Genomic DNA, 13,907 nt, shown 5'->3' with positions numbered 1-13,907 from the left:
TGGTGCGTGCAGGTCTGGATGAAAGGGAGCAAAAGTTGTCTAAGCAAGATGTTAGAGTGGAGCAAAGAATGTCAGTAGCAGTGTTTGTGTCCAGTGCTGAAAACTGAGAGGGTGGAGGATATATATATAATTTGCCTTATTATTATACATATACATATTTATGCATATTTTTATGTTTTATATTATATTATATTGAATTAAATATAAACACACATTATATTATATTATATTATATTATATTATATTATATTATATTATATTATATTATATTATATTAATGTATTTGTATATTTATAATTATGTATAATAGTTTTTTCTTATTTTGGGTTGTCATACATTAGTTTTATCATGCACATTATTCATGCAATGAATTACACCTGTGTGAACCTGAGGGTACCTGACTTCATACGTAAAATTAAAATAAAAATGACCTTTGGACCGCAGCTGTTTAAGAAAAATTGCACAAATAGTTAAGTTAGATCTGACAAAAGGTCAGAAATCATGTGTTTTCAGATGACATTTGATTTGTTATATCTAATGCAATGGCATTTATGAATTAAAATAAGGCCTAAGTATCCAAATGCTTCTGGGGCCACTAAACAAGCTATAGACTGTACTGTAGAATCAGAAGTGCACTACATCATAAGCTGTTTCAAAATTTCCTTTCAATTCTCCTTGCTTCTTTACACCCAGAACGCTTGACCTAAATGTGACAGAAAACAGTTTTCCAGCTGGCACATATTTAACTCAGTATGTATATTATAAATGAATCAGTTTTATCCTCTGCGTCAAGTGCTGTATGAGAGAGAACATTTCATACTGAGGTGTGGCAACATCCGCCTCCACCAACATGGGTACATGGATGCAGCATCCCTGCTTCCCCATTGGCTACAGAGACGGTGGAACGATGACATACAGATCTCAGACAGAGTTCAGCCATTGGCCATTAGAAATACGAGGACACATGTGCGCGCACACACACACACACACACACACACTCAGCACATTGGTTTAGGGGATTTAGATTGTGTGGGTTCGTCAGAACACGCTGAACTAATAAGGAATGCTTAAGATTATTAATGAGGCCTTTGGAATGTGGGCTGAGAAGCCTTTATAATGGAAATGGTCCTGATAGATTATGGCCCAAAAGCCAAAAATACTCCCACACCCCCCTTTTCCCCAAGTGCGATTTGTCCTGCTGAGTTTGGTCCGTCCTTTTGATGTTGAACAGCACGTGAGGTCTTAAATAGCAGGTGCAGTTGCAGGAGAGTAAATCTCACAGAAACACGTCTAGGTCACATTTCACCCTAAAGTCTAAATATATAAAATAATACTTTATTTTTTCTGGCAGTTTCATTATTGTAATGCATCCAGACAATTGTTTTATTATTTTATTTTATTTATTATGTAGTCATTTAAACATTTTTGTTGTGCTAATGTACTTTATTTATTTATTAGTTAAATTACACCGAATATAATGAGAACTGTAATGGTTCATAATAAAAGACCTTTTTATTTCAGTATATATATATATATATATATATATATATCATGTATATTTACATTGAAATAAGATTTTACACATATTGAAATATGGTACAATAAATATATAAATGTCTAAAAAAATCTTGATGATCATAAAATAGAATTTCCTAAAGCAAAATATAACTTAAAATTTTTATCATTTCTATGTTGTTGTTTTTTGGCATGAAATGTGACATTTTTAACAGCTTTCATGAGATTCACTTATAAACTATACACTAATTTGATTGGAGGAAAGATGGTCATGTATTGCTTATATTGTGTACCAATGGAAATGTGCTTTGTGCACCTGTCTTTGCATGTCTTCTCTTTCCAGGGACGAATGACAATTGACATGGAGCTTCACCTTCCCAAAAATTCCAAAATCCTACCCAAGTCCAACCCGTTAGTCCACTATGACGTGTTCCTCTATAAAGTGGCCAAATCGCCAGCGCACGGCAGGGTAAAGCACAGGGTGAGATGGGAGGACTGTAAATATTGTGTGTATGAGTCTCCCTTCTACAGGCCCATCAGCACACGCTCACTGCCTGCAATCATCCACAGGAGGACCTCGCAAGGACATACCATGCACTCTGAGCAGAGACTATGACCAGCATAAGGAGTCATGCTTTAGTTGTCCTCATGGTGCTTGATCAACACTGTAAAAATTTAGACTTTTATACTATCTTAATAAAATGGTGCTCAGATAGTTAATATGTAGTATCAGCTGAATGTAATTAGATCAGGAGAAGCCATTCTCTTAATACTAATGAAATGCACAGCGAATGTTTCTCCAAATAAGATGGTTGCTGAGCTAAGAAGAATTAACATCTCTTGGGAATTTATCATCGGCAGATTGTTTAGAAAACCTTTTTCTGCAAACAATAAATCAGACTTTTAAACAGATCACCTCTTGTTTTTGCACTCATGCAGTTTTTGTAATTTAGGCCTAGCGTGGTAAACAGGTTGAGAAAACGAATGAACACTACCACATGGTCCAGTGCGAAGTGTGTGACACACTAAAAGCCTGCAAGAAAACACAGAAGACAATCCATGAAAAATTTGTTTATGAAATTTAAAAGAGCTTTACATGATTGAATAAAAATTCAAAGCAGGTCCACTGCATGAGGACTTCATTTACCAAGCTACTTTCCACATGCTCACGGAATACGACCAATCTGCCGAACCTGATCTCCGTTTATGAAGTGATGTGTTTTGGGTAACGGCGTCTATGAAGTTCTTACACAGCTCAAGACAAGTTCTTTATTATGGTAAGTACCCCTACAACCCCAGAGCCGAGGTATGTGTGAGTGTGAAGAACAACGACGTGTGGTCAGAGGGGCCTCTGCAATACCAAAAGCAACAGGGCCGTCTCTTGAACCGCAGGGAGGTCCAGGGCCTCTTTGTGTCACATGGGATTAAATTAGCACGGTCCATTAGCTTCTCAGTGACACAAAGACAGTATGGCCTGCTAGTGAAACCTAATACACACACACTCTGTGTCAGAGTTTTGTTTCTCACATTTTCTCTTTTTTACATATTTGTATTTCATAGATCACAGAAAAACGTTAATATTCTCTACAATTAATGTAACTAGTGGGGGTCTAATTATTAAACTGAAAATCACCCACAGTCCACCATGATGCAAAAGTGTATTTTGTCAACCTAACTGTCGACAGTGAAATAAATTCTATAAGAATATCAATAAATAAGTAAAAAGCAGCAAAGATGTGTTCAATTTTTATTAAAATATTATTTAAAAAGTGCAATAAATAAAAAGAGGTATATTTTTAATACAAGACTCCAAAATCTATATGAGACAAATGTATAATGTATGTCATACATGTAGGCCTATGTCAAATGTATATATATTATATATTTGCGCTTTGTGTTTAGACATAACAAAATGCAACACATCTGTGGCAGTCATTTGAACTGAAAAAGACAACGATTTAGTAAAAGGCAAGAAAACGGTTACTTATTATCCTAGGAAAATGGCATGGTCTTTTCTGTCATCTAGTGGTCGAGTATTCCATTAGTAAATATACAAACAAGTGCAGAAACGGGATGGGACTTTTATTTTGACACACACGTACTCTTTTCTCTTTACTGTTGCCGCTCGCTTGTCGCTTCACTACTACACAAGACGCTTGTGTAACTAACAGCAGAAGCCGTGTTGTCCAAATTATACAATTATATGCAGGTAAAAAATACTTTTACTCAATTTTTATGAATGTCATTTATATTTATTAAGTTAGCAGTTGTTTTGGGTTTTAGGCAAACGTTTCCACATTTTGTCTTCCTGTTTATACTCTATGTCAGCAAAGGAAAGTGAAGTATGTCAGAAAGTCTGCAAACATTGTCATTATTTTTTTATTTGTCTTATCTTTCTAAGCAGTTACAAAAAATACGTGTTATTTTCAGGATGTATTGTCGTGTTTCTGTTTTATAATGAGACTCTTACCATCATGTAAAATATGCTGTCAGACTTGCCTCAATATATTTTTGTCACTCGACATATATATTTATATGTTAAGATTTAAGTTTAACTCTGTCCAGTTAACAGATAATGGCCAGTTGGTATTGGAGGACAAAATTTTTCTTCCCTCTTTTGTTTGAATATGATAAATGACAGCAGAGTCACCTTATCAGGGGCCACCACCCTGTCACTCCCATCTGAGCCCACTGGGCACCACACCATTGTTGAACACCCTCCTTCCTAATTATTATCTTTCAAGTCTAGTTAACTGTCAGAGATGCGTTCAGTATCCATTATGACCAAGTAGCTGAATTTGGCTCAGCTTTAATGTTTATTTTCTTTCTTGGATCAGGAAAGGACAGGTTACATGCTTTATCAGTAGCTTTAGTATAATAATACTTGTTATATTATTTACTCATGAACTCGCTGATCGATCTTTGTCGTTTTAGACTTTGGTCAGTCTTGTTGCAGGTGTGGTAGTGTTTGGAGCTGAATGCAGAAGGTCGTAGCAGTGCTTGGTGGGGGGATTGGGGGTCTGTCGGCCTGTCATCATCTGAGCAAGTGTCCTAATGTTTCCAAGGTACAGTATCCACTTATAATTTCCATAAAATCTTTAGTCAATCTGCATTCATACTACCATTTAAAAGTTTGATATTGGTAAGATTCTTGTTTTTGAAAGATGTCTATTATGCTCACTATAAGGCTGCATTTATTTGATCAAAAATACACCAAACAGTAATATTGTGAAATATTATTACAATATTATAAATAGTATTTTCTATGTTAATGTATTTTAAAATAGAATTTATTACTGTGATGGTAAAACTGAATTTTAAGCAGCTGTTAGTCCAGTCTTCTGTGTCAGAAATCATTCAAATGTTATTCTAATATTTTGTAACATTATTAATGTCTTCACTGTCACCGATTCTTGCAGAATAAAAGCGTAAATTTTTTTTTTTTTAAAGTAATTTCTTTTCAAAAAATCTTACTGTCCCCACACTCTTCAACTCTTCAAAATTTAATCCACCTTTTACTCTGTCTAGTGTTTTTATCATTTAGATCAGGGTTCTTCTCATGCCAAGAGCCTCTTGTCGCATAATGAATTAATGTAGAACATTTAGTTGAACTTCTTAACTTCATTTTCATATTTAAATTTGTACACAAGAATAATAATTTTGGGGTCAAAATTGAAAACCGTTAATTTACCATCACAGACTCAACTTTCCTAAAAAGCAAATAAACTTTCCCTGCTGCATTTCTCATGGTTCAGAGCTGCTTTGAAGCCTCGGGATCTAGACAGCTTGTAATCATTGATGAAGCAATGAAAGTCATAAATTTGCTGCTGAAGCTGTTGCCGGTTTTTAATGTGAAATTTTGATTCAGTAGATATACTTTCATTGCTACATTAGTAATGAAGGTCAGCAGCACACATTTTAAGTCAATATAATAACAAATGTCCTCTAACACTGTACACCACACTCCACCTCTGCTGATGTAGATTGTACTGCTGGAGAAATCTGGGAGATGTGGGGGTTGGTTGCGCTCCATACGGAGAGATGATGGGGCCGTGTTTGAACAGGGACCACGAGGGGTGCGACCTGCAGGTTCTGTCGGCCGGAACACTTTGAATATGGTATACATATTGAATTTATGTACATGGCCATGGAGAAATCTATATGAATTTATGTACATGGCCATGGAGGACTCTATGTGAATTTATGTACATGGCCATGGAGGACTCTATGTGAATTTATGTACATGGCCATGGTGGAATCTATGTGAATTTATGTACATGGCCATGGAGAAATCTATGTGAATTTATGTACATGGCCATGGAGAAATCTATGTGAATTTATGTACATGGCCATGGAGGAATCTATATGAATTTTAGAATTTAAATTCACATGATCACATTCATGTAATATCTGAAATTATTATTGGTTTGGAAAATCAGTTACCACCAACTTAACAAAAACGTTGGGTTGTACCTGTACTGTAAAAATTACTATAACCCTCATGGCTCATTGCTTTTAGAAAATAGGGAGTCAACAGGAATATTCAGTAAATAGTTAAGTTTTATAATAATAAACATAATCAAGTATTATTTTCAGAAGGAAAATTTAATTGAATATTATCATTAATTTTCAGTCGACTTTATACAAGAATTGAGTTAGAATTGAGTTAGTCTTTTTATAAGAATTTATCAATATCACTCAGTTTGAGATAATGTTAGTTTTGGCCATTGTTATTGTTGTTCCTTGGCATAGCCACAAGAGGGCAACCATATATTTATAGTCATTAGCAGATGCTTTCTTCCTAACAAATGAAGAATATCACAAATTATAGTAAAAGCCAACAATATAGAAAATAAAAAAGAAATAGTTTCCCCCCTTTTTTCCTTAGGATTTTTTTCTATTATAGGAAGTGCTGTAAAAAAAAGTAATATTATGAAATGTTGTTACAATTAAAATTGTTTTCTATAATAATACATTTTAAAATGTCACTTATTCCTGTGATGACAAAGCTGAATTTTCAGCAGCCATTATTTATGAAGTAATTCTAATATGCTGATTTTCTGCACAAGAAACATTTTGTATTGTTATCAACCGTGATACAGTTTTTTTTTTTCAGGATCCTTTAATGAATAGAAAGTTCAAAAGAACATTATTAATTTGTAATAACATAAATGTTTTTACTGTCACATTTGACCAATTTAATATGTCCTTGCTAAATAAAATAATTTAAAATTATAAAACGTACTTACCTCAAACGTTTGTAGTGTAGATTGCAGTACCTAAAGACGGTGCTATGCCAATGCTATATATTATTCAACCTCTGTTTATTCCTACTATTATTTAAATTTCCTTAAAGGGGTCATATGATGTGATTTAAATTGGTAAAAATCGAGGCGTTTCAGAAAGGCGGGGCATAGAGGAGAAACAATAATGTACAGTATGTGGAAAATAATGTTTTTTGAATCTTAAACCGCATAAACACATTTCATTACACCAAATACACCAAATAATGTTCTTTTTAGCAACATCATATGACCCCTTTAAATATGCATTATTTACTCTGATTTACCTGAAGTACCTTGAGGAAGAGTGAAACTGCATTCCAGGAGACAGAAAAGACTGTATTTACAATGTACCTTTCCTCAGGCTTTTAAAGATTAATGCTTATATTTATGAAGAAGGAATATTCTAGTTATTGTTTTCTTGTGCCACCAAATACACCAAATAATGTTCTTTTTAGCAACATCATATGACCCCTTTAAATATGCATTATTTACTCTGATTTACCTGAAGTACCTTGAGGAAGAGTGAAACTGCATTCCAGGAGACAGAAAAGACTGTAGGCTGAAGGCTTTTAAAGATTAATGCTTATATTTATGAAGAAGGAATATTCTAGTTATTGTTTTCTTGTGCAGGTCTCTGAGTTGGGTCTTGAGTCTGAAATCCTGCCTGTTACAAAGGATCATGTGGCGTCTAAGAACCGCTTCCTGTATGTGAAGGGACAGCTGCACAAGATGCCATCGGGACCAGGGTGAGAAGAAACTCCACTCTGTGTGCAGTTACCTATTTTAATTCATAAATATTCCTTATCTTGTTCTCCTTTCCTCTAGTGGGGTTATCCGCACCATCCCTCCTTTCTCTCGACCCATAATTCAGAGCGTTCTGAAGGAGGTACTGATCAGGAAAGGGACAGAGGAAGATGAATCTGTGCATGCGTTTGTGTCCAGACGAATGGGTTCTGAGGTGAGAACTAGCATGGAGACTCAATGACCTGTTAAACGATCCATGCTGTCCTTGTCCTGTACGACGTGCTTTGCTGTAATGACAAATCAGTCTCAAATGTGTAGCGACAGGAGAGAATCTGAAACTGATTCAGGCCACCTGATTGTCTCTCTCCATGCAGTTGGCGGATATAGCCATAGACAGCCTGTGTAGAGGAGTTTTTGCTGGAGACAGCAGACAGTTGAGTGTACGGTCCTGCTTTCCACCTCTTTATGAAGCAGAGCGGTCTCGGGGCTCCATCGTGCTGGGCATGCTGATGGGTTCAGGTGAGGGCGCAGAAGGGCCAGTAGGTGTAAACCTAGTGTTCACCTAATCTGTTTTTGTACTTTCTTTTTTGCCACCATGCAATGCATTAATATGACTTTGAATTTATATTTGCTTCTTTTAAGGAGCATTTCAGCTAAATGTTTAAGACAAATGTGAATCCTTTTGGCCTATATACTGTATATTAACAATAATAATAATAATATTATAATAATTATCATTAACAATAATACTGAAAAATAACAACAACAAAATAATTATTGATATTTTTTACAAAACGTGTTGCTAAATAGTTTAAAATTGTTTGAAATTTTGTTGTCACTTTTGATCAATTTAATGTAGCGCTATGTAATGTATTATCAATTGAATGGAAATATATATCCAGTATAGCAACTGTTAATATTGTATTCGCAATTCGCATATAATGATGACATTACGTTATGATATTTATATATTCATGGTTACACCTTTAAAAAACATAATGCATTTTTTTTTTTTTATTGAAAAATGTTGGGAAAATAATTTTTTATATTTGTTTATCATTAATAGGTAATACATTTATCATGTATTTTAATCATGATTGCAATTACTTATGGATAATTTATGTTTATAATTATTTATTTCATAGATTTAGGATTTTGTTGTTTATTATAAAGACTTTAATATACCTTTTACAATGCATAATTGATCAGATTTCATAGAAAGTGTTACTGATTAATGTTTGTTTGTTTGTATTTATATTATGTAAGGAGGTGGTCCTAAAGTAGTCTCTTCTGACTTGGCAAAGAGAGCATCTAAAGAGTCCTGGACTCAGTGGTCTCTTAAAAGAGGCATGCAGGCATTCCCAGAGGCCTTGGAGGACATGCTGAAGAGACGAGAACGAGTGGAGCTTCATCATCATGCCAAAGTGAAGAGTCTGAATATGAACGGTGGAGGCTGGGAGGTGAGATGATGGCCCAGCAGGAAGACATAACATATTTTGACATTCAACCTAGATGGACTGACTCAATATCTTTTAGTCCATCAGTTATGATGAAGAAACTGAGTGTTGTTTAACTAGTTTTTAAATATATATTTTAAATAGATCAAACTAGATGATGGCATCTCTTTGAAAGCTGATCATGTGATTTCTACGCTACCTGCATCAGGTAAATTCACTCATTTTACAGTGGTGTACTCCAATGTTTCCTATTCTGGTACACAACATTTGTTTGCTTCATTTGAAGTCTAATTTAGTGAGTTTATTTAATGATTGATACAAGCTGAAAAAAGTCCAATAGAAATGCATTTACATTTACATTTACTGTGTGTATTCTCACGTTCAATTCACATAGCGAGTTCCCAACTGAAGTTAAGTGTGATCACTATTGCTGTGGCGCTGTAGGTTCACACACTGCCAGACCCAGACAACATGCCTATTAATAGAAAGTAGATTTTTACATTAATTTATTTATGTATTTTTATTTAACCAGAATTGGCCTCTGTGCTGCCCCCTGCTGCTCAACACCTGTCGGAACAGCTGCGATCCATCGCTTCTGTAAATGTCGCTGTGGTGAATTTGGAATATGAAGGCTTCATCCTTCCTTTTACTGTAAGACTTCACTCAGTGATTTTAAATACATGAGACAAAAAATAATGTAGGCCCCTAAACCATTAAATACTCAAGTCTGGTTGTTTTGTTCAGTTCATATTCTCATTGCCTGGAAGATCTTTCCTAACTGTACATACATCAAAGCACTTTATGCATGTGTAGGCATTTTTAATATTGAGTGTGTTTGTATATGTGCACATGCTCTAAATATTTCAGGGCTTTGGACATTTGGTGCCTTCCTCTGAAGATCCTGGTCTGTTGGGGGTGGTGTACGACTCTGTTCCCTTTCCACAACACAATCGGAGTGGAGGATTGACCACTAGACTGACGGTGAGACTGACCTCTCATTTACACTAAGGTTTTTTCTACCTTCTACATTCAGTAGATTTTTTTTTTGTAAGAAATGAATAGTTTTATTCTGCAAAGACACCTTAAATTTGCCAAAAGTGACAGTAAATACTTTTACATGGTTACAAAACAGTAAAAAGCAAAAAGTAAAGCAGCACAACTGTTTTCAACAATGATGATAATAATAAATGTTTTTTGAGCATCAAATCAGCATATTAGGATGATTTCTGAAGGATCATGTTGTGACACAGAAGACTGGAGTAATGATGCTGAAAATTCAGCCTTGTCATCACATCACATTTTAAAATATATTAAAGTAGAAAACCGCTATTTTAAATTGCAGTCTTTTTTCACTTTTTTATTTTAATTTATTTATTTTGCAATTTTTATCAAATAAATACAACCTTGGTGAGCATGAGACTTTTTTTTTTCAAAAATTTTACCATCCCCAAACCTTTGAGCAGTAGTGTACAGTTTATTGCACACTATCCACAAAATTATGATTTTGTAGGTTTTTTCATAGGATATTATTGTGAAATGTTTATTATAAAATATTTTATTATTTTTATTATAAAATAAAAGTTAAAACATTTAGGTGAGGACAAGGCTAAAAATAGGAAATCTGGTGAAATGAAAGTAACACTTTTAAAAATAAATAAAAAAATACATAAAGAAACAAAATTAAAAACGCATTGGTGAATATTTGCCGGTTTAGAAAATGAACCTGATGCTCTCAAAGGTCTCTGGAGAGATGCGTCTCTAAACCAATAGCCCCATCAGCGATTTGTGAGTCTCTGACATGAATTCTTCTCCCTTCCCCTTTTAGGAACATATTACATGCGGTAATAAAAATAGCATTCGGTACTCTGTGGTCCTCACAACAACAAAAATTGCCATTGCATTATTAATTTCTCACCCACTTAAATCATTATTAATTTAATAGTTAGATGTCCTTTGCTTAGAACATGTTGTTTTTCCCCTGCTTGAAAACATCTATATAGTCGAGAGGCCAAAAACTTCTAGATTCAGAGTGCCATTAGAGGAGCTGAAATATGCTTTGAGCAGTGTTAGCAACCTGAATAACATAATGCAACTCCCTCCAGCTGGGGAATCCGTCCTGTGAGTGGATGTTATGAGGATGATCCAGCTGTTATCATCACAGTAGCCATTTCTGTGAATGGTGTTATTTTCTAGTGTAATTACTAGCAGTTTGTGTGTGTGTTTGAATGAAGGTGATGATGGGGGGCGCGTGGTTTGAGCAGACGTTTGGTCATCCTGATTCAGTGACGAAGCAGACGCTGTTGGATCGAGCCACCCAGGCTGTGACCTCTCACCTGGGCGTAAACTCTCAACCTGTATGGAGCTGTGTCGCTTTACACAAGGTGAGACTATGTGTTTAAATAAGGCAAAAAGCCATTGAGGCTGTGCATTACAGTGATTTTACAACAGGTGAGGGGTGTGTTGTGCAAAGTGGTGTGCCTAAAACCCCACATTCTCTGTAAACATGGCCTTGAGTAGCTTATTGCTATTATAAAATATATGCAAGTATAAAATAAAACGACATAGGCTCATTGGAAATACATGCCTCTACCTACATTTCAGCAAAACTCAAAAAACGTTCTTATTCATATGAATCGCTGCAGTTTGAAATGAACACATGAGGCAGTAAAACTCCCACAACTTTTATTCCTTTTCACACAAAGTATGATTTGCAGGTTCACAGTTTCGATTATTTGAGGAATATTATGTTATGAATTCAAAACAATTTTAAGATGCTGCGAGATTTGAAAACTGGTGCATTTGAAGGTTAGCGTCACATATCCAGCTTCATATGCATGAGTTTTCAAATTCAGTAAGTTTGCTCTGTAGCTCACGCGATACGGCGTTGCACTTAAAGGGTTAGTTCACCCAAAAATGAAAATTAGCCCATAATTTGCTTACCCTCAAGTCATCCTAGGTGTATATGACTTTCTTCTTTCAGACGAATCCAGTCGGAGTTATATTAAAAATTGTCTTTGATCTTTCAAGCTGTTTCATGGCACTCAGCGGGTGTTGCATGCTTCCGTCCAAAACAAGTTAAATAAAAAGCACCCATCCATTAAAAAAAAGTGTCTCACACGGCTCCGGGGGTGAACAAAGGCCTTCTGTAGCGAATCAATGCGTTTTTGTAAGAAAAATATCCATATTCAAAACGTAATAATAACTTTAATGTAGCTTGTGCTCACTGTTGTAAAGGGAAGCAGTTCCGGGCGGATGACGTATGGAAGTCGGCTTTGCAGCTTCAGTACAAACCCCATCAAACTACGGTTCAACAAAACAGCTCAAATCCGCATAAGGAAGTTAAAATAGCATGGCTGCATCAACAAATGCATTTTTATATCACTTTTGCATTTGTTAACACTATCGGGTAGGTTTAGGGTTGGGTTTGGTGTAGGGGATATTTCCAACACGATACAGCATTAACTTTTAGCGACACTCCTCGGATATTTGAATTATGAACCACCGCAATACGTACCTGAAGCAACGTAATACAAACACAGCAATACGTGCCTATATCAACATAACAAAAACGTGCCATGGTCACGTATTGAACCCGCGTTTTAGCGCCACTCACTGGACCTTTGAAACTGCCGCGAAATGTGCAGTAAGGTACGTAATAACGGTGCTGCAGAAATGTTTTTAGAGGCACGTATTTCGAATGAGCCTGGGATGAAATAAAAAGATAAAGATATACTGAAGTGTATTTGATTGTGCTAAAGTGGAACTATTGCAAGTATACTTCAGGTACACTTTAAACATTTGGCATTTAAATACTGATATTATTAAAAAATCATATAATCCTCATCAATAGTACCCCAAATAAAGTTTAATTATAATTTTTGTATCAGTAAGTCTCGAGGGATTTGTCAGTAAATATGTTAATAGATTCTATACTTAGTATGAAATAAATTTATTTAAAATATATTATTATTTTACTAGGGAACCACTGTTAATAAATTGTTACATATACATATTCATATACATATTCATGGTTTTACATTTTCATAAACTGTAATTTAGAAAAAATTTATAAACATGTATGTATGTATGGTATAATGTAATCTGTGAATATACCCTGATGTTGGTTGTTGCTATTATGAAATGGTGGCAAATTGGAAGATGTCAATGTTCTATAAATTATAATAATAATAATAGCAACTCAGCAGGCTGTGATCATCGTTGTCTGATTCTCCTTTTCATGACTGGTCATACATTTTCATTTACATTTTTGTCTTGATCTAATAACCATGGACTTCCCATGAAAGACATCATCTTGATGGCAGTATATATCTCTGAGTCTGTACAATCCCAATATATGCCTCCATGTCAATAGTACCTTCACACAGTATGAAATAAATTTATTTAAAATATATTATTATTTTACTAGGGAACCACTGTTAATAAATTGTTACATATACATATTCATATACATATTCATGGTTTTACATTTTCATAAACTGTAATTTAGAAAAAATTTATAAACATGTATGTATGTATGGTATAATGTAATCTGTGAATATACCCTGATGTTGGTTGTTGCTATTATGAAATGGTGGCAAATTGGAAGATGTCAATGTTCTATAAATTATAATAATAATAATAGCAATAATACAACCCCAATTCCAGAGAAGTTGGGACATTTTGTAAAATGCAATAAAATCAAGAATCTGTGATTTGTTCATTCTCTTTAACTTTTATTTAACTGACAAAAGTACAAAGAAAAGATTTCCAAAGTTTTCACTGACCAATGTAAATGTATTTTGTAAATATGAAAAAATTTTGATTTTGATGGTTGCAACACACTCCAAAAAAGTTGGAACTGAGGCATGTTTAACACTGTGTCACATCAACCTTCCTTTTAATTACA

General features: G+C 34.7%; 1 protein-coding gene across 2 annotated transcripts in view; it reads left to right on the top strand.

Annotated features, from left to right (window-relative positions):
• The first annotated feature begins 3,642 nt into the window (after positions 1-3,642).
• LOC107719118 (protoporphyrinogen oxidase) overlaps positions 3,643-13,907 on the top strand; it is a 15,219-nt gene continuing 4,954 nt past the window's right edge. For both annotated transcript variants that reach the window (XM_016526463.1, XM_016526462.1), the window contains exons 1-11: positions 3,643-3,724; positions 4,450-4,580; positions 5,499-5,633; positions 7,431-7,546; positions 7,626-7,758; positions 7,919-8,063; positions 8,811-9,004; positions 9,146-9,209; positions 9,534-9,652; positions 9,869-9,982; positions 11,233-11,382. In XM_016526463.1, the coding sequence (XP_016381949.1) occupies positions 4,494-4,580; positions 5,499-5,633; positions 7,431-7,546; positions 7,626-7,758; positions 7,919-8,063; positions 8,811-9,004; positions 9,146-9,209; positions 9,534-9,652; positions 9,869-9,982; positions 11,233-11,382 (1,257 nt within the window). In that variant the 5' untranslated portion in view covers positions 3,643-3,724; positions 4,450-4,493. The remainder of the gene's footprint in view (positions 3,725-4,449; positions 4,581-5,498; positions 5,634-7,430; positions 7,547-7,625; positions 7,759-7,918; positions 8,064-8,810; positions 9,005-9,145; positions 9,210-9,533; positions 9,653-9,868; positions 9,983-11,232; positions 11,383-13,907) is intronic.

This window comes from Sinocyclocheilus rhinocerous, unplaced genomic scaffold (genome assembly GCF_001515625.1).
Source record: "Sinocyclocheilus rhinocerous isolate Xijiao unplaced genomic scaffold, SAMN03320098_v1.1 scaffold1084, whole genome shotgun sequence".
Lineage (NCBI taxonomy): Eukaryota > Metazoa > Chordata > Actinopteri > Cypriniformes > Cyprinidae > Sinocyclocheilus > Sinocyclocheilus rhinocerous.
Note: the sequence above shows the minus strand (reverse complement) of the source record. Positions and strands in the feature narration are given on the sequence as shown.